The 21486-nt window shown below is 41.3% G+C and overlaps 2 protein-coding genes across 38 annotated transcripts in view; both read left to right on the plus strand.

Moving 5' to 3' along the window:
• The window catches only part of LOC109879111 (non-muscle caldesmon-like), a 53333-nt gene extending 49962 nt beyond the window's left edge, over positions 1 to 3371 (plus strand). For 31 of the 35 annotated variants that reach the window (XR_004204148.1, XR_004204149.1, XR_004204142.1 and 28 more), the window contains 2 exons: positions 55 to 91; positions 1445 to 3371. Coding sequence is in view for 9 of the 35 variants with exons in the window: in XM_031797173.1 (XP_031653033.1) it covers positions 55 to 91; positions 1445 to 1461 (54 nt within the window). In the remaining 26 variants the exon portion in view is untranslated. Of the gene's footprint in view, positions 1 to 54; positions 92 to 1441 lie in introns of all 35 variants that reach the window. The other 4 variants (XR_004204163.1, XR_004204145.1, XM_031797165.1 and 1 more) reach the window with 2 other exon arrangements.
• A 259-nt stretch (positions 3372 to 3630) lies between these two features.
• Positions 3631 to 17313, plus strand: LOC109879104 (troponin T, cardiac muscle). 3 transcript variants are annotated; one of them, XM_031798599.1, is made up of 14 exons: positions 3631 to 3760; positions 7043 to 7078; positions 7216 to 7223; positions 8614 to 8640; positions 11432 to 11449; positions 12542 to 12560; positions 12674 to 12737; positions 12943 to 13059; positions 13603 to 13680; positions 13787 to 13900; positions 14031 to 14143; positions 14385 to 14475; positions 15549 to 15586; positions 17099 to 17313. In XM_031798599.1, exons 2-14 carry the CDS (start codon positions 7059 to 7061, stop codon positions 17136 to 17138), a joined length of 747 nt encoding a protein of 248 aa, XP_031654459.1. In that variant the 5' UTR covers positions 3631 to 3760; positions 7043 to 7058; the 3' UTR covers positions 17139 to 17313. The 3 variants fall into 3 exon arrangements, with proteins under 3 accessions (XP_031654459.1, XP_031654458.1, XP_031654460.1); XM_031798598.1 differs by lacking the exon at positions 15549 to 15586 and adding an exon at positions 15211 to 15251 and having other exon boundaries at positions 3633 to 3760; XM_031798600.1 differs by lacking the exons at positions 8614 to 8640; positions 15549 to 15586 and adding an exon at positions 15211 to 15251 and having other exon boundaries at positions 3635 to 3760; positions 17099 to 17174.
• The last annotated feature ends 4173 nt before the right edge of the window (positions 17314 to 21486 follow it).

The raw sequence follows: 21486 nt of genomic DNA on the forward strand, positions 1-21486 counted from the left end.
TGCTACCTCAGATGACTTTCTCTCTGACTTTTCTCTCCATCTATCTTCTCTCAGGTGACTGGTAGAGGGGAGAATAAATCTGTTGCCAATGGTGAGTCCATTCTGTTACCATAACCAACATCGTTTTAAGCCTTATGCGGAGGTCAAAGTTGACTGACTGTGTGTGTATCTGTGCCCATCTTGTTTGGGCCTATGCATGGCTTTGTATCTACAATAGTCATAAGTCTGCTTTACTGCCAATACCCACCCAGAGTCAGTGAGGTTAAAGGGGACTGCTCTGTCTGAAAAAGGACAGGGAAAGGAGCCTGTTGTAAGTTACGACCATGTGGCCCGGCAGCACCCATAACTCCCTCCCTTCCTTCCCCAGCTCCCATAACTCCTTCCCTCCCTCCCTATAACACCATTGCCCCTGGGACCTGGTGCCAGCTGTAAATCATCTCTGTTTGCTGTTTGGCTCTCTGGCAAATGGCGGTTTCAGATACCACTTTCGCATTGTGTTCTATTTCCAAAGTGGCCTGTCCACCACGACTCTTTTGTCCCAGTAGAGAGAACTGGCCTTCAGGGATGTCGGACGTGTCTGTGAAATGTGTCGTTTGTCCAAACCCCCCCCCATCCTCAACCCCCTCCTTACTCCGACATGGATTCTATTGTTGGGGTCGGACCTTCCAGGCTGTGAACAAATTAACAGCTGTTGGGTTGACACACTACCAGCTCGTGTGGTGGAAGATTATCACGCCATACACCTCATTTTGTCAGGGGCTAGCAGAGGAGAGGCAAACGTAATGTAACAAGCTCACTTCACCGTTCAGGCAAGGTGTGGTTCCATATTTGGTGCATTCTGAAAATCTCGACCCCAGACAATCTGTGTCTCTCTCTACTTTTAATGTGTAAAAGTAGAGCGAGACGCTTGAAATAGCTACACACGTCCAACGTTTCTCGACACACACACACCTTGTATTCACTCCCCCTCTTTGTTGTCGCTGAGAGAAGGGCAAATGACAACATGGCAGGAGTCAGTTATATAAATGTCAGTAGAGACGGGTAGGCAGGCAGGGACCTCAGAGGCCTCTGACACCACATCGAACAGCATGCAACAACCCCAGTCTCATGCAGAAAGGCCTGCTTGACTGTTCTTACTGAAGGCTCTAGTCATTCTGCAAAGACTTAACACCAGATCAAGATTACTACCAAGACCGAGGTCTCTTTAGCTGGCTAAATTTGACTGACTGTGTGTGTAAAGGCATAATGGTTTTGTCCTTCGGCTAGACATCCTACACCTCTTTCTAATAGATACGGTAGTTAAATAAAGGTGTATGTAAAAAGTATGTGTGGGTAGCTGGATGGATGTGTGGGTCTAACCCATCTGAAATAGGTTAGAGGTTAGAGTATTCAACTCTTAGATTTTGACTGTAGCTCTGATAGACTTGTCTCTGTCACTCAGCAGGTATGGGACACGAATGATACGAAGAGCTTCTTCTGAAGGCTGGTGGGGACCAAGACAATCCAAGACTCTTCCTTTTTCTATGTGTATTATACCAAAACAATATGACCACCACCCTGAGGGAACCCAAGGAATGGAGAGAAACAGGAGATTTTATTTAATAAGCACTGTACTGAAACGAATAGCCACCATCTCGTATCTACAGTGTAGTGCCTTTTGCACAACGAATTTGCTATGATTTTACTTTCTCAACAAACAAAATAATATGCTGTGAAATTTGGATGTTTTATGATATGGTGATTTGTTTTATATGTAATAAGCAAAAACTTGCAGAAGAAACAAATAATAATTGAGATTAGATGTATTTCCCATACGCTCTTCAGTACGTGTGTACTTTTGATATAGTAGAGAAATGTTTTTTATGAGGTTTCCAGTTCCACAATCATCTCCGTGTTCCAAAGAGAGATATCTACCATCGATGCTCTGTCCATGTCGTCCATCTCACTTCTTTTTTTATTTATATTTAAAGCAAAGCTTCACACATAGCTATTTTATTCATGTTCACCAGTTCAGGAGAGAGATTATAAGCACTCCGTAGATTTGCCTTTTTTCAGCTTTATTTTGTTTTACCAATAGTGCAACAACGGTCTGAGTTAATGTGTTAGCACAGAAGTACACGTCGTTATGAATATTATACTGTATCTTCTATTACAGCTTTATACTCAAGATTTGTTTCGCTTTTGTACTCTAAAATTAAATGACTACCAACCGACAAGAGGCAATGAAAGGCAGTGCAAGCAACTAAAGGAAAGTTCTATATTAAGACGGCTATTATAACGTTTATTATCCTCGTTTCAATTTATTTATGTTTTTTTTTTTTACGTGTTTTGTCATTGGCTGTTTTTGTGGCTTTTGTACCTGCTGTTTTGAATCTCTAAATTCACTTTGTTAAACTTTCAAACAACCCATGATGCAGCAGGTGTACTTAAGAGTTACATCCTCATTTTAGGGTATCTCTGACCCACAACATTCCACACCACTAAGCACACCGCCGGGCTTATTCACATGCATGCTCCAATGGCTTCTATCCAGGATGTTAAGGACCTCCGCGTTGTCAGTGAGGTTGTCTGAATATAGCAGGCCAGATACACATTTTATACACCGTGCCTGTACCTTGAGACGGCATCGGTTTTAAGCCATATGCCGCCTTGCCATTGAAGCCCAAATCCCATGTACTAATAACTATAGGACTCTGGAAGAAGGGGAAAGTGCACATTTAGATGTGGACAATGATCGAGGATGAGTCAGTCAACAGCAGACACATTTTGACTCCAGACGACAATTGCGCTTGACGCTTGTTTTGAGTTTTCTTAAAGTTGCGTTGCGGTATGTAAGATCGTGTTTCCAGCACAAATCCTTTACATCCAAAATGGTCTCAAGGCCTTGTTGTTGCAGGCACCGAATAAACTGTACCTTCCACTTTGCCAACTCAGTTTGACTTCAGCTGTTTCTTTCTTCTTCTTTTTACCGTTTCATTATTGAGGTTTATGCGTTTCACGTTTCGCTCATTCATTTTTGCATGACATGCTTTGTTGATATGGGTATTAAATAAAGGTTATCAGGGGCATTGAAAGATTGTTCTGTGTAAACCTTGACAATCACATTCCATGACTCCTTAGAACTACAAGCAATGGAGTCTGACCAAAATATATGACATTATTTTACATTGCTGTTATTTCATATTTTGGTAATTTAGCTTTTTATTTCAAACACCCTCATTTATTGTGTAGAGTTAACTATGCAAGGCACACTATCTGCAGTTTCAGATGAAACTTTGTGATTGGAGTGGGTAGTTTCCTACAGAATAAATGTTCTGAAATATTTGTACCGCTGACTCAACAACCGCAATAAAGAGATATAAATTGTTCAATTTGTCTAGTTTATTTTCCTCTTTCTAACACTGAACTCACAATATCATTGGCTGCTTAGACCGTTCAACCTCTACCTATCTTGGAACTCGGAACCAAATGAATGTTAAAAGTCTGTGTGAGTATGACATTACATGACTATAACTATTAGATCAGCCGCTGTCAAGTCGTTGTTCCTCCTTTAATGGTTGAGATATATATTAGGCTTTCTCTAACTCCAGCAATAGACTTCACTGCCCTAGCCAATCAGAGATAAGAGGTGGTGACATTGGTGGCAGGGCTGTATTACGGGAGCCTTAAGAGTCTCATTGAACTTGTCTGTTTCTGGATCTCAACGAATAAGACCGGCCCAGCACTACTTTACCATCTCTCTTCCCCGTGGGGTTTGGAGGTAAGGCTATTAACTGTGACCCCTGACTTGACTGTGATGATAACACTTTACGGGCATGCATGCATGCATGAATGCCTGCTCTGAGGCTGGACCTATGCCTCATAACCCTTGTCAATCTGGGCACTGGGGATGTGGAATAAATGTTCTCTGGGCAAGAGGGACCATATCATTTTTTTTTTTGCATTCACAAATGCTGAACTAATACATTTCAGGCACTGCCAGAGAGAAAAGTTTATGGATTCTCAGTTTTTTTCTTCTCCATTTGTTTGATTTGCTTCTCATGGCTCAGACTGGACAGAGACAGACTGTCAGTGGGCGCTAAGCTCGTCCTCTGTAGGGGGAACTGGGTGTTAGCATGCTTTGGGCTTTGACTTAATGCTGAAAGCGGCACCCGCAACATTCCTGCCACTGTCAGACCATGTTATTCCAGCGATCGAGCCAGGATCCAATACTGACCACACACATTAAAGCAAAACACATTTAATTCCACAGGGGAACAAGTCTCATCGCCTGTGAATTCTCTGTGGATTTCAGTTAATACGTTTTGAGACAGCTCTTTAAACAGATGGTCTATATTCTACTTCACACCTCTCTTAGCTAGAGTTCTCTGTTGTAACCATTTGGGGGTCGGACTGGGACACTTGTCCTCAACTGAATTGAAAGTCTGTGTTAAAGAGCTACACTGTAGGCTAGCTACTTCAGTCCAAATGTATGTTATGCATAGGAGTGTGTCCCAAATACACTTCACATGAACTGGCATGTAAGGTCAGACGGTGGGCACAGGAAGGGACAGAAAAGGGGTTAGGGAAGGAGGGAGAGAGGGATGGGTGAGGTGAGGGGTAATGGTTTTCTAAACCAGGTCTCTAGGGTTGCTTCAGTTTTACCTTCATGGCAAATATGGTCAATGTTAAGATTGACTCCCATCTCCTCTGATAGTTTCATAATGGGATCAAAAGCTAAAAGCTGTGGAGTTGATGGGTGTTGTATGTAAAGCTCTAGATGGCTGGCCAACCCCTGTTGTCCAAAATAAGCTGGCCTTGACTGGCATGTTATTCATTGATTTACTGTGTGTGTGAGTATGAGCACGCAGGCACTCAATAAGCTCAGCCAACTTCATTGTCTGGAAGAGCACCTGCTGATGAACTGTGCTTTATCATGGTTAAAAATAACCCCTCTGTATATCAACGGAGTGACACTAGTTTTATGATCTGACGATTGGTCTTTCAAACGGAAAGGTGTCATCTCAAATGATTCATCCACACAATAGCATTCTGACATTTGTTAGTTAAATATAGGACTGTATAACCTCAGGAATCTGTTCCTGTCTGTAAAGGTAATGATAACCTTCAGGTTGTCCCTAAAATGCCCCGAATGTGGTATGACAAGGCCATCAGCTTGAAATAATAAGTTGGAGTTGAATTAAAGGGACAGTACATATCTGGGAGATATCTGCTATTCCTTAGCACATGTGCAACGTGTTCACCTTCTGTTTCTAGAATAGAGTAAACACATTTAGTGCACTGATTTACGATTGGGATGGCAGGGCAGTGGTTGTAAAGAATTAAATAAAAAAAAGTTGAATTTACTGTTATCTGTTTGCCTTAAACTGGAAATCTATAAACAAAGTATTGGAAAGTAACAGTGCATTTTAGTGCCTGGTGCAAAAATGCTTAAATGTGGCCCTCAAAGTGTCCATTGCAGTCCCAGTCCCAGTGTAATGGTTAGTGTGTTATCCAGACAACAGGTTATCCTGACTATAGAGCAGAGAGGAGAGGCCCTCCATGCCAAGAGGAAATGGCTGAGGATTAGTCTTGGAGCTGTTTAGAGCTGAGGGACTCATGGCAGCCAGTGCCAGTGGTGAAAGAACACCACATACACTACTGTTCAAAAGTTTGGGGTCACTTAGAAATGTCCTTGTTTTTGAAAGAAAAGCACATTTTTTGTCCATTAAAATAACATCAAATTGATCACAAATACAGTGTAGACATTGTTAATGTTGTAAATGACTGTTGTAGCTGGAAACAGCTGATTTTTGATGGAATATCTAAATAGGCGTACAGAGGCCCATTATCAGTAACCAACACTCCTGTGTTCCAATGGCACATTGTGTTAGCTAATCCAAGTTTATCATTTTAAAAGGCTAATTGATCATTAGAAAACCCTTTTGCGATTATGTTAGCACAGCTGAAAACTGTTGTCCTAATTAAAGAAGCAAGAAAACTGGCCTTCTTCAGACTAGTTGAGTATCTGGAGCATCAGCATTTGTGGGTTTGATTACAAGTACATTAGAGTGTCTAGTTTGAGAAACAGATGCCTCACAAGTCTTCAACTGGCAGCTTCATTAAATAGTACTCGCAAAACACCAGTCTCAACATCAACAGTGAAGAGGCGACTCCGGGATGCTGGCCTTCTAGGCAGAGTTCCTCTGTCCAGTGTCTGGGTTCTTTTGCCCATCTTAATCTTTTATTTTTATTGGCCAGTCTGAGATATGGCTTTTTCTTTGCAACTCTGCCGAGAGGGCCGCATCCTGAAGTCGCCACTTTACTTAATTTCTCAGAACAAGAATAGACTGACAAGTTTCAGAAGAAAGGTCTTTGTTTCTGGCCACTTTGAGCCTGTAATGCTTCTTTAATGAGGACAACAGTTTTCAGCTGTGCTAACATAATTGCAAAAGGGTTTTCTAATGAACAATTATCCTTTTAAAATGATAAACTTGGTTTAGCTAACACAACGTGCCATTGGAACACAGGAGTGATGGTTGCTGATAATGGGCCTCTGTACGCCTATGTAGATATTCCATTAAATATCAGCCGTTTCCAGCTACAGTAGTCATTTACAACATGAATCATGTCTACACTGTAATGGACAAAAAAATGTGCTTTTCTTTCAAAAACAAGGACATTTCTAAGTGACCCCAAACTTTTGAACAGTAGCATACACGTACATAGACTCCACTCAAACACGTCAGATATTACTGTACTATGTATCTCTATTTGCCACGGATGAAAAATGTTACTAGGCCTGAGTGGGTTTAAAACGGTCCCTATTCCTTATCTAGTGCACTAGAGCCCTGGTTTAAAGTAGTGCACTATATCAGGAGTAGGGTGCCATTGTAGACACCGCTTTGTGTGGGGAGGAAAGATTCAAAGGGTTCGGTCTTTATCAAGTATTTCTGCAATCCATCCATGCATCCTGTCAGTTCACCAATCTATTCCTTCCCCCTCCCCCTGCGCTTATTTGTGTGAAACAGAAAACCTCAGTACTCTTGTCTCTCATGTCCAGGTAATCCAATCTAAACATGGCAGATGAAGAAAATGAGTAAGTGTAGCCTATTTATCTTTGTCATCTCAGAAACTATAGAAACGACAGCCAGTGTATCTAGTGATGAAGATGTCATCCAAAACAATGTCTTCCAACAAAATGTCTCATGTTTTTTTTATTTATTTTCTTTTCAGGGAGGAAGGTACAGTAAGACTTTGAGAATGTATTATTACTTTTTGACTGAACAAAATATGCTTCAAGCCACTGTACGCTGAGTGTACAAAACATTAGGAACACCTGCTCTTTCCATGACATAGATTGACCAGGTGAATCCAGGTGAAAACCTATGATCCTTAATTGATGTCCCCTGTTAAATCCACTTCAATCAGTGTAGATGAAGGGACAGGTTAAAGAAGGATTTTTAAACCTTGCGACAATTGTGTGTGCAATTCACAGGGTGAATGGGCCAGACAAGATATTTTGAAACTGGGTATGGTAATAGGGGCCAGGCGCACCGGTTTGAGAATGTCAAGAACTGCAACACTGCTGTTTTTTTTCACGCTCAACAGTTTCCCGTGTGTATCAAAAATGGTCCACCACCCAAAGGACATCCAGCCAACTTGACACTGTGGGAAGCATCCCTGTGGAACGCTTTCGACACCTTGTAGAGTCCATGCCCCGGCAAATTGAGGCTGTTCAGAGGGGAAAAGGGGTGGTCAATATTAGGAAGGTGTTCCTAATGTTTTGTACACTCAAGTGCACATATAATGCTAAGATTGACTATATTAGCTATATTGCTGAGCTGACTTCACCTATGTCTGCGCAGTCGCAGAAACCCCCGCAGAGGAAGGTACAAGCTTTGCATGGCTCCGTGCGTTACTTGGACATTGTTTGATGGAGCGCATGATAGATATACTGTAGCAAGTCTATTGTGCTTCTTGTGTCATTGTCAAAGCCTGTCATAGGCCATTCGTTACTGTTTACACTCAAATTCTCCGTGAATTTCAAAAAAGCATGCTTCGTGTACCTGATCAAAATACACACGTTAAGTGAGATCTTTTTCACGTGAAATTTAAAATGCTATGTCTACGTTTTGTCTGTCAAGATAAACATGTGGAATTTTCATATCATTTGTATACTAATTTGCTACCCTTCTGTCTCTGTGGTGTATGCTTACATCGACATCCAATTCATGAGAATGAGACTTATACCCTTTTCATGCGTCCATCTCCATAGACAGTGTTGTTCACTCCAGAATGATTCTCAATGTTCTGACAAAGGTTGCATGACATGTTTGTATGTACTGTATGGAAATCACGCTGATACTGAATCAGATTTAAACATTTGGATCCAATCTGATCCTTATGTATGAAAATGAGTTTCATACCAGTTTGATGGTGTAATAAACACCATCAAACTTATCGTAGTGGCCCTGACGACAGATCTAGGATAAGATCACCCAACCCCAATTCTAAACCACAATCATTAATATCCTTAAACAATATCTGACCCCAGGTCAGTGGTTAGGGCCAACTTCTACCAACTCATTGCTTTATATAGAACCACTAATCAATCTTCTGTCCACTCATCAGTCGAGGTTGAAGTCCCAGCAGAGGAAGGTAAAGCTTCCCATGTGCTGTGAACTGCATGGAAACAGATCTATATATTACCAAGATACGCATATTGTACAGCTAGAGATTCAGTTTTCTTCAGGGTTGAAATCATCTATATTCCTAGGTCATACATACCAGTTTCATAAAATGCATTGTAACATTTTGGCTCTAGTCACTGGTACCTTCATTTCAGTCGGCATACAGTATTCCTATAGTTAGCGCTGCATTCATGATTTTGGCTGTATTAATGATGAACAAAACAATGCGCTTTATTCATATGTCTGATGTCCTTACAATAGAGGCTGCTCCTGCAGAGGAAGGTCATGACCTTCAATGCTTCATATGTCGAGATTCTGCATGCTAATACACATGTAATATACCCCACATACAAGTTATATTTTGTACCCAAATAGGTTACATTTATAAACATTTAGGAAAATATTTTGGTATGTGCACAGTGGTTTTGTAGTCAATCAGGTAGAAAGCAGTTGTCTAGCAGATATATATATATAACACCTCTCCTCGTGGAGCAGCAAAATAATATTGGCTTCCTAATCAGACCAAAGACTGTATTTCTCTCTGCCTTATTGTCACTGCCTTAGCATAACAGTGGCTGACACTAAACAAACGTATGCTTTTAGCTATAACAGAACCTGCCCCAGAACCTGTAGAAGGTCAAGCTTTTCTTGGCTATTATTATTATTATTGGCTTACTACCAAAAAAGTTATCATCTTTATCAAAGGGATAGTTAAGTGATCTATCTGCAGTATATCTAAATATGTACAATTGCTGAACTATCCCGTTTTCAAGTCATTTGCTTCACTCATTGCAAATTCACTAATCAACGACATGACTTTTACCACAGAACCTGCCTCTGCAGTTGTAGGTAAACCGTGTCATGGCTTGATATGCTTCTTGTTTTTGCACATTATTATTATGATTGAATAATAATAATAATTGATCCCCTTGCTAATCCTTCCCTACCGTTACCATAGAGACCACACTAGACGTAGAACCAGGTGACGCTTTCTTGCTTTTCACATTAAATATCACTGCTGCACGTTAGGATGCGCCCTAGTTACGGCATCATGATTATACTTTTCATTTCCGCCTTGCCAGAGATAAGTGTTTAGAGTAAGTCTGTCTTGTTTGCTTCAAGCTTTATTCACATACTAATATTGTATCTTCACTATAGAACCAGAGCCAGAGCCAGAGCCAGAAGTAGAAGGTAAAGGCCATTTTTGCTTTACCATGGTCTTTAGTTTCTAGTATATATGTATATTTGTGCTAATAGTACACATTCACTAATGCCAGTGAAGTAATCGAAGAAGCAATCGGCATTATATTAATGTAACGTATTTTCACAACACTGACTGAGTTATTTTTATTTTTATATATATTATAATATATATTATTGTTCTCGACCTCATATTTTTACACTCAACTGATCCACTCCTCGTTCTCTTAAACCTTACAAAAGAGCCCACTGCAGTAGAAGGTAATTTTGATATTTTACCTCGACATTACGAAGTTTTCCCCTGCATAGATTATACCTTCTATCTGCAGTAGTAACATAATATATTAACTAGGCACGACAGCAGCATGCAGCTAATCTGTCCCACGGGTGCTGTCAAAGCCGCAACAAAATATTTTTGCACATTAATTTTCGTAATTATTTGCTTCGTGCTTTATTGATTCATTCATGTGTCCTTGCGACAGTGCCCCTGTTGTAGTAGGTAACGCTTCTTGGCTTCATCTTACAAATATGTACAGTGCATCGTCTCATATTCTATTATTCGCTTCACGCCTTCCTATCTTTGCTAATCAGTCTGATGATTCTTTTATCACTGAGCCGCCCCCCGCAGTAGTAGAAGATAAACGCGTTTCTTGGCTTCAAATTCACTTAGTTTGAGCTGCATTTGATATCCCAGATGTATGCATGTTATAAACTGTATTATAAACTGAGCCCTGAACCCTGAATGCTCATTGGCTAACAGCCGTGGTATATCAGACCGTTTACCACGGGTATGACTAAAAGTGTATTTTTACTGCTCTAATTATGTTGGTAACCAGTTTATAATAGCAATAAGGCACCTCGGGGGTTTGTGGTATATTGCCAATATACCACGGCTAAGGGCTGTGTCCAGGCACAGAACAGCCCTTAGCCGTGGTATATTGGCCATATGCCACACCCCCTCTGGCCTTATTGCTTAAATAGCACACCTTTCACTGGTACCATTTGGGCCCCTTTAGCATACCCAGCGAACAAACCTATCATATTGATAACCCCCATTACTGATTCATATGTACTGATTCAATATCAATAGACCTTTACAGCATCTGTTTTTACAACGTCATATTCTCACACGTCACTGATCCACATTTCAGTCTTATCGACTACTAAACGAATCCTTCTCATGTCCCTCACATAGAAACGCCTGCAGGAGAAGGTGCCTGTTAATCCGTTGTTGTCTTGTACAGAATGCATGAAGTGTAGACCTATAACTATAGACTGTGACGGTCTGCTGTGAATGTTCTTTTGTATTCCTTAGTATCTAATACTCTGTGTTTTATACCATTCCACTGCCTGTCAGAACATTGAGCCATCACTATGTGATAATGCATTGGTTTTGGTTGCGTAATACACACTTTCATACAGTAGGTTTCACTAGATAAGGCCTATCACTGAAATACCCTGCCGTAATAATCCAATTTGTTACCATAAATGTGTGAATATTCTGTTGAAAGCTCCGTGTGTATTCATCCCTTCGTTTTCTGTATGTTTTTCACCAACAGCCGGGGGAGAGACTCAAGGTGAGCGCTGTCTAGTTCTTTGTAACTATAGTTCTAGATCGAGTCTTGTTCTATGTAACTAGTCCTAGGTCTAGTCTTGTTCTATGTAACTAGTTCTAGATCTAGTCTTGTTCTATGTAACTAGTTCTAGATCTAGTCTTGTTCTATGTAACTAGTTCTAGATCTAGTCTTGTTCTATGTAACTAGTTCTAGATCTAGTCTTGTTCTATGTAACTAGTCCTAGGTCTAGTCTTGTTCTATGTAACTAGTTCTAGATCTAGTCTTGTTCTATGTAACTAGTTCTAGATCTAGTCTTGTTCTATGTAACTAGTTCTAGATCTAGTCTTGTTCTATGTAACTAGTTCTAGGTGTAGTCTTGTTCTATGTAACTAGTTCTAGATCTAGTCTTGTTCTATGTAACTAGTTCTAGATCTAGTCTTGTTCTATGTAACTAGTTCTAGGTCTAGTCTTGTTCTATGTAACTAGTTCTAGATCTAGTCTTGTTCTATGTAACTAGTTCTAGATCTAGTCTTGTTCTATGTAACTAGTTCTAGGTCTAGTCTTGTTCTATGTAACTAGTTCTAGATCTAGTCTTGTTCTATGTAACTAGTTCTAGGTCTAGTCTTGTTCTATGTAACTAGTTCTAGATCTAGTCTTGTTCTATGTAACTAGTTCTAGATCTAGTCTTGTTCTATGTAACTAGTTCTAGATCTAGTCTTGTTCTATGTAACTAGTTCTAGATCTAGTCTTGTTCTATGTAACTAGTTCTAGGTCTAGTTGTCAAGTTCACTGTATGTATTTTGTAGAGAATTTCAGAAAATCATGCATCTCAGTCTAATAATATTGGATTTGTTTTTGCTATAAAACAAGACCGTACACAAGTCACATGTAGATTTTGTTTTGAGACGTTTTGAAGTTTTGAAAAATGTCTGTTGAAACATTTTCAAAGGTATTTATGTTTTAAAATACTTCAAACCTTTTTCTAAATGTGGTTAAGAGGCATTTCAAAACATTTCGATTTTACTAATCAGATTTCTATTGATTTTGATCACTTCTTATTTCTACTTTGAATCAAATATAATATAATATATCATATATCATTGTGACTTACAGATTCCAAAGCCAAACCAAAGTAAGTGTGTGATTCTATTTCGGCCAATAACTTTCTCTTGTGGTTTGCCATGTCACTGAATCAAAGTAAATGAATGGAGAGTATTTGATGGAATCATCTCTAATGTTTTTCAGAAGTTTTATGCCAAATGTTGCCCCGCCAAAGCTACCCGAGGGAGATGGTAAAGTCGATTTTGACGTGAGTAATGTAATCCTACCAGCAAGATCATCTGAATATAGCAATAAGAGTGCCCAACTCACTAATCACACTGTGTGTGTGTGTGTGTGTGTGTGTGTGTGTGTGTGTGTGTGTGTGTGTGTGTGTGTGTGTGTGTGTGTGTGTGTGTGTGTGTGTGTGTGTGTGTGTGTGTGTGTGTGTGTGTGTGTGTGTGTGTGGTTTACAGGACCTGCATAGGAAGCGTCAAGAGAAGGACATGGCTGAGCTGACCTCTCTGATTGAGTCTCACTTTGTCCAGAGGAAGAAAGATGAAGATGAGCTCATCAGTCTCGTCAACAGGATCGTAAGTCCTCTACTGTGGCACAGCTGGAGCTCACACACACTGCTCACACACAGCTGGAGCTCACACACACACACTGCTCACACACAGCTGGAGCTCACACACACACACACTGCTGGAGCTCACACACACACACTGCTGGAGCTCACACACACACACTGCTCACACACAGCTGGAGCTCACACACACACACACAGCTGGAGCTCACACACACACACTGCTCACACACTGCTGGAACACTACATGGGCGTGTTGGTGAACTGCACACGTAATGAGTGACATTGCAAACGTGACGTTCTTGCTGGCTCACATAGCTTAAGCCCAGGCTCAGTGTGCCAACATAGTCTTGAGGTACACAGACAAATCAAGTTGGATACCTTATCTGTGTGTGTGTGTGTGTGTGTGTGTGTGTGTGTGTGTGTGTGTGTGTGTGTGTGTGTGTGTGTGTGTGTGTGTGTGTGTGTGTGTGTGTGTGTGTGTGTGTGTGTGTGTGTGTGTGTGTGTGTGTGTGTGTGTGTGTGTGTGTGTGTGTGTGTGTGTGTGCAGGAGAAGCGTCGTACCGAGAGGGCAGAGCAGCAGAGGATTCGTGCTGAGCAAGAGAAAGAGAGACAGGCCCGTCTAGCCGTGAGTCTCTCATTGTGTAATGTTTCCATTGTGATATCAAGGTCAACTGCGGCCCAAGTTGTTTTCTTCTCTTGTTTAACCTTCTGTTGCTCACTCCCCGACGCAGGAAGAGAAAGAGAGGAGGGAGCAAGATGAACAGCGTAGGAAGCACGATGATGACGCTAAGAAGAAGAAGGCCCTCACTACCATGACTCACACCTACGGTGGCATCCAACAGAAGGTCAGCGCTAGCTCCACACTCACTCGGTCTCTCTCATGATTACAACATTCGCATCAGATTTGCTGCCCCCTCGTGGTTATCTTGACACTTGCGTGCCCTCTCGCTGTGCTGCGGTGATGTCCATCCACAGCAAGAGGGCAAGAAGGGAGCCAAGAAGCAGACGGAGAGAGAAAAGAAGAAGAAGATTCTGGCTGACAGAAGGAAGGCTCTGATCATCGACCATCTCAACGAGGACAAACTCAAGTATGATGTATTTAATTACCCCGAAATACTCACGGGTCTTTGGCTCAAATGGCACCCGGGCTCTGGTCAAAAGTTATGCACTTTTCAGGGACACACGTTGAAAGCTCTATTTCATTGTTGAAATGATCTACTGTACATAAATACATATGGTTGCTTAGAAAGTCTTCTGTGAAAGAGAGACCAAAAGTAGAACCGCATGCGCTGACTGAACGCTGGCTTCCCATTGGTTGTCATCCTGCAGGGAGAAGGCCAATGAGCTGTGGCAGTGGATGATGGAGTTGGAGGCGGAGAAGTTTGACCTCGGCGAGAAACTGAAGAAGCAGAAATACGACGTAAGGGTTCTCACTCAGGTCCAAGCTATGGTGATAATACCCGTGGCTGTACTGTGCATTGTGATCCACAGGGTAAGAACAAGATCACTGGTCGTGCCCAATGACATGACAGCATAGTACGGTGATGATTGCAAGATTGTGATATTTTACCTCAAATGGGTCTGGGTCTTTTTCTTGTGTCCTGACCTCCATATCATCTCCACTGAACTCCTTATCATCTCCTCTGTCATCCAATGACTGCATACCACAGGAGGCTGGTGAGGGGAGGACTGTTCATAATAAATAATGGGAGTGAAATGAGAATATATGTACTTACTACAACAGTGATAGGGTTGTCTCACCTACCTTAAAATGAATGCACTGACTGTGTACGTCTCTCTGGATAAGAGGGTCTGCTAAATGACTCAAGTGTTACTGTGAAATTAATGGTATCAAACACATGGAAACCACGTGTTTGATACCATTCCATTTATTCCGTTCCAGCCATTCCTATGTGCCGGTCCTCCCCAATGAAGGTGCCACCAGCCGCCTGTCCTCTATACCAAAGCATTACACGTGTCCCTTAACATTCTTTAAATGGAGTCCATTTCACTGAGAGTAACTTACACTCATGAAATACAAAGCAGTTGAAATATATACATGCGTAACAAGCCACATCACCTATTCTGAAACTGGTGGTGTTAATCCTACTGCCTAAGAGGGGCGCAGCTGTCTAAAACTCTGACTTGCTTCCAGATGAATGTTCTCCAGACCCGAATCAATGAGCAGCAGAAGTTGTGAGTAATGGGCTGTGGGGGCGTCAACCTCACTGTTGTGTAGTCCGTTGTCAGTCGTTGTTGTCAGAGTGAGCGTTTTTTATTTTACACTCGGGGCTCAGGGAAGATCAACCGGGCGACCGGGTCAGGTCAGGTGGTGGACCACAGGTGAACCACTGGTGAACCACACGCTCCTCAGACAGGTGGTGGTGCAGCCATGCCGTGGCTACAAACTGCAGGATCCCAGGTTTCCCTACAGGTGTCAGTCAGTGTGTTGTCTCAGTGCTTAGGCAGCCTCCACTGTGTGTCCCTTCACAGATCAATCAGCTTCTGGCCCGTGTCCAGGACCACCAGAGGTAAGTACCCAGAGCCACACTGGTCAGTTTCCCCTCTATTTAAAAGAGCTTGGGGGGCCTAAACGAACCAAGCAATTATATTGAATGCTACTCATTAAAAAATACAAATAAAATAAAAGCCCAGTGTTGGAGTACTATCAAGACATTCAGGGGTGTCTCAAAAGTCTGAAGTGGCTTCCTCTCTTTGTCTCCTCTCCTTAATCTGTATTGATCTGAAGACACAGGGTGTGTGAAAGCAACCTTTCCTGCTTTTATTCTCATCAGTGCAGACGAAGGAAAGGAGACAAGGTGAAGGAGCTACTTTAGACCATTGAGATAAACCAATTGTCCCTCAACCATTCACTGTTCACTGTCTTAACCCCAAGGCCTTTTAAAGTCACATGATCCTGCTTGAAGAGAACTAGCTGGGCGCATATGATTCAACCTGGGAGAAAACATTAGGATCGTAGTGCTGCATCCTAATTTGACCAGTATTTTGAGTGGCTCCTTCCATTCCATCCATCCCTCTCCATTCATCTAGAATAGACCCCAGTAGTCTGGGAAGATCGTGATCCTAATCAACAGCCTACTATTGGCCCCAGAACATTGTGTCATCATCAAAACTGACAGTAGATTAGATTCTCTGTAGGCTAAGGAACTTAGTTAAGTTGTATGTATTGCAGTGCATACAATATGTACTGTAATGCCTCCAAAAAATGACCTCTGTAAAAAAAATCTGTAAGTTAAAGTACAGAATCCAAGATGTCTGGGTTGACTCCTGTCCACTATCTGAAGTCTCACTGTTTTCTGATGGTAAGTTGAATTTTACAGATAGATTGGCTGGCTATAGCTTTTTAACTCATATGTCAGACTTTAGGAATGATAGATTGATAGCCTATGATAAATTATACATTTAAATTGTAACTTCCAATTCAGTCAAATGTTCACTTAGTCATGCACTGATGTCAATGGGAAACTACGAGACAATGAAAAAAGCTAGGATTTGGCCCTAAGAGAACATCACGGTAAGACCGCTGAAGATAGGACACGATCGCCATGTCATTCATTCATTCATCCTCGTCCTTCACTAACCCCTGTTTGTGAAAGTTCTGTGTTCCCTTTCATCCTGTGACGCATGCCAACTCTCACAGAACTGTCTCTGTTTCCATTCCCATCTCCCCTCTCCCCACTTTCATGCATCAGTCTATCTATCTCTGACTCATTCTTTCAAAACTCAACTCTCTCTGCTCCTGTAATCATTATAGAAAATGTTGAGGATAGATATGCTGAAGATGTTGTGGGTAGAACCTTTGAAAGGCCTCCATATACCTGTCCTCAATATTTAAAATATTTTGTTGGTCATATGTATTCACCTACATTAGCATAATAATCACTTGTACTATTCCTTTTAGCTCTTTGTATAACTACATGTATTGTTCTTAAATATATCAATATAATAGCGACACCTACTGGTCAGATAGAAACAGTGACAGAGGTGTTTGACTGGTCTGTCGACTCTGTGTGGTTTCACAGTGCCAAAGGCAGAGGCAAGGCCAAGGCGGTCAGGAGGTAAAGAGACCTGGCAGGATGAAGTCTCCAGGACTGAGACGCCAGACGATGATGGAAGATTGTTTTGTTGTTCTTCTTGTTATCAGTGCGCATGCAAATTACTATGGAAATGTGCTGTTGTCACGGTCACTGTTTGCTGTGCATGAGGCTAGAAACAATAAAAAGATGTTTGCTTTTGATTGTGTCTGATTTAATTTCAAAGAAAAATAATGAAAAGTTTGAGGCCGGAAAAAAATGTACAAGACTGGTGCTACCCATATGAAAATGCACGGAAGACTCCAGCAAGTCGCTTTGGATAAATGTGTCTGCCAATTTGTATATATTATTATTATATAATGTACAATACTGTGGCTCCAGTAGCGCTGACGCTTTCGTCTCAATTCCCTGGGGTTCGTGAATTCAAATCTAGCTTCCTTCTCTCCCTCCACCTCCGGCTGATAACTTAACATAACGTAAAGCGTTTCGAGCATCTGGGAAAAGCGTTATATAAATCCAATCAATTGGTATTATTAGACTTGGCAACAAGTGATTGAAATAAATACATATATCTGTTAACCAGACATATAATACCACAGTACAACATAACACATAATAGTGCCTGCACAGTGCAATCCCTTACAGAAAGAACACGACTTCACGTGTAGAAAATCACGATTTCACATAAGACATTTCACTTGACAACGTGCTTTAGGGACATTTCACGTGATGTTTCACATGTGAATTCGGGTTTTTGGAACACTGCACATGTGAAAACAGAAATGATACACAATGCATTTATCATAGTGTTTTCTATTTACATATTTGACACACATGATTATATTGTGTGTGTTTATTTCTACAGTTATTAATAATCATTTACCTGTGATTTGAACGGCATTCCGATCGTCCTGTTACCCCCACCATGTCTGTGTCAAAAACTGATTTCACATATATTCCTACACTGGACTCCAAAAATATATATATAAAAAAATCTCAGTTTTGTTCAAAAATACATTCAAAAACTGTATTTATCATAGTGATTCAGGAGTAACACTGAAATAGAATAGTATGCCCCATCAACATTAGATATATATACAGAAAACCCTCAAATGACTGAAATACCTCAATTAAATCAATGATGTGAAAATACACAGATTAACTGATAACTAAAATAGCAGTGCACCTGGCACTCTTTTGCTAAGTGCATAGGTAATGAATGAGTAGGGGAATACTACAGACTTTGTGGCACAGCAGAAATATCATCACACCTCAAATCCTAGGTCATATTTTAGCTGAACAGCGAACCACTCACTTTAAAACCACCATACCTTTTCATTACTTTACCTATAAATTGTTTGGGATGGTTTGGGACCATCACGTGATGTCCTGACAACTGGTAAAACACATGCCTTGAGAACATCTTACAAACATCCTCACCCTTAACGGAAAAACCACATGAATTTCACGAGATCGCATGTGATCATATGTGAAGTTAACGTGATAACGTGGCAATGTGTAAAGCAAAATGTGAAATCATGAAACGACAACATGTAAGCTCGTGTGAAAACATTCAGGTTTGAACTTGTACACTTTCGGTCTGGAATACAATTCATGTCGCAGCAGTGCTTGGTAACTATGTAACTCAGCAGTGCTTCAAAACGTATTTGTTAACAAGAACATACAGTGGGGGAAAAAAGTATTTAGTCAGCCACCAATTGTGCAAGTTCTCCCACTTAAAAAGATGAGATAGGCCTGTAATTTTCACACTTCAACTATGACAGACAAAATGAGAGAAAGAAAATCACATTGTAGGATTTTTTATGAATTTATTTGCAAATTATGATGGAAAATAAGTATTTGGTCAATAACAAAAGTTGATCTAAATACTATGTTATATACACTTTGTTGGCAATGACAGGTCAAACGTTTTCTGTAAGTCTTCACAAGGTTTTCACACACTGTTGCTGGTATTTTGGCCCATTCCTCCATGCAGATCCTCTAGAGCAGTGATGTTTTGGGGCTGTTGCTGGGCAACACAGACTTTCAACTCCCTCCAAAGATTTTCTATGGGGTTGAGATCTGGAGACTGGCTAGGCCACTCCAGGACCTTGATAAGCTTCTTACGAAGCCACTCCTTCGTTGCCCGGGAGGTGTGTTTGCGATCATTGTCATGCTGAAAGACCCAGCCACATTTCATCTTCAATGCCCTTGCTGATGGAAGGAGGTTTTCACTCAAAATCTCACGATACATGGCCCCATTCATTCTTTCCTTTACACGGATCAGTCGTCCTGGTCCCTTTGCAGAAAAACAGCCCCAAAGCATGATGTTTCCACCCCCATGCTTCACAGTAGGTATGGTGTTCTTTGGATGCAACTCAGCATTCTTTGTCCTCCAAACATGATGAGTTGAGTTTTTACCAAAAAGTTATATTTTGGTTTCATCTGACCATATCACATTCTCCCAATCTTCTTCTGGATCATCCAAATGCTCTCTAGCAAACTTCAGACGGGCCTGGACATGTACTGGCTTAAGCAGGGGGACACGTCTGGCACTGCAGGATTTGAGTCCCTGGCGGCGTAGTGTTACTGATGGTAGGCTTTGTTACTTTGGTCCCAGCTCTCTGCAGGTCATTCACTAGGTCCCCCCGTGTGGTTCTAGGATTTTTGCTCACCGTTCTTGTGATCATTTTGACCCCACGGGGTGAGATCTTGCCTGGAGCCCCAGATCGAGGGAGATTATCAGTGGTCTTGTATGTCTTCCATTTCCTAATAATTGCTCCCACTGTTGATTTCTTCAAACCAAGCTGCTTACCTATTGCAGATTCAGTCTTCCAAGCCTGGTACAGGTCTACAATTTTGTTTCTGGTGTCCTTTGACAGCTGTTTTGTCTTGGCCATAGTGGAGTTTGGAGTGTGACTATTTGAGGTTGTGGACAGGTGTCTTTTATACTGATAACAAGTTCAAACAGGTGCCATTAATACAGGTAATGAGTGGAGGACAGAGGAGCCTCTTAAAGAAGAAGTTACAGGTCTGTGAGAGCCAGAAATCTTGCTTGTTTGTAGGTGACCAAATACTTACTTTCCACCATAATTTGCAAATAAATGAATAAAAAATCCTACAATGTGATTTTCTGGATTTTTTCCCCTCATTTTGTCTGTCATAGTTGAAGTGTACCTATGGTGAAAATTACAGGCCTCTCTCATCTTTTTAAGTGGGAGAACTTGCACAATTGGTGACTGACTAAATACTTTTTTTTTGCCCCAATGTATATCCACACACTCTCAAAAATAAGAGTACAGTTACGGTACAATGTTGTTCCCTGGTTTACAAAAAGGTCAAAGGTACATGATACTGGTCGGTACCTTTTAAGGTACATGTGCGGATAATCTAGTAAAATGATTAAAACAATATTTACTCTGGGCCTCCTGAGTGGCACAGTGGTCTAAAACACTGCATAATTGCTCTGCTAGAGATTCTGGTTCAAGTCCAGGCTCTGTCGCAGCTGGCTGTGACCGGGAGACGCATGGGGCAGTGCACAATTGACTCAGTGTTGTCTGAGTTTGGTCGGCAGGGATGATCTCATCCTATTGTGCACTAGTTACTCCTGTGGTGGGCCAGGCACAAAGCATGCTGACACAGTTGCCAAGTGTATGGTGTTTCCTCTGACACATTGGTGCGGCTGGCGTCCGGGTTAAGCGCCCAGAGGCTGGATTGTGTTTTGGAGGGCTCTCAACCTTTGCCTCTGCCGAGTCCGTACGGGAGTTGCAGCGATGGGACAATACTGTTGGATACCACAAATAAGGGGTACAAATAAAATACAAATATGATTTTGCCAATATATTCAATCGTTACTGCGGTTTGAAATGTAGGTGGGGCAATGTGCTGGTGGGGGCTCATTATCATATGTTGGGCAATTTGATGTATTTGTGCCAACCGTCAGTGGAAATGTTGTACCAGTTTCAGTGATTTATCATTGTGTTGATGATGGTTGAGCCCCTCTTTTGACACTTTCAGTTCTGCAGTCTCTGTAAGAACAGCTGACAGTCAAGAGCTGCGCTGTTAAGAAGTTACTGTGCCTTTCCAGTAGCATAATGGCAGCTGGTTCATAGAAAGTTACATTGTCAATAACTTACTGTCAGCTAGCTGCAGATGGGTTATTGTAAGATTCACAGTAACTTACTGTAGCTAATCTGTCACACTCACTGACCTGGTGGTCTGGTAGGAAAGTGGGTATTACAATGACATTCTGACTAGCTAAAAATGAAATATTGTATGTCTCTTGGCATCACATGCACTCATGTTAGCTTTTAATAAGACTGGATAAGTGACGGTGTATAAACTCAGTGTTTATGAACAGAATACAACAGACCACA

Source organism: Oncorhynchus kisutch, linkage group LG19, assembly GCF_002021735.2.
Source record: "Oncorhynchus kisutch isolate 150728-3 linkage group LG19, Okis_V2, whole genome shotgun sequence".
NCBI lineage: Eukaryota > Metazoa > Chordata > Actinopteri > Salmoniformes > Salmonidae > Oncorhynchus > Oncorhynchus kisutch.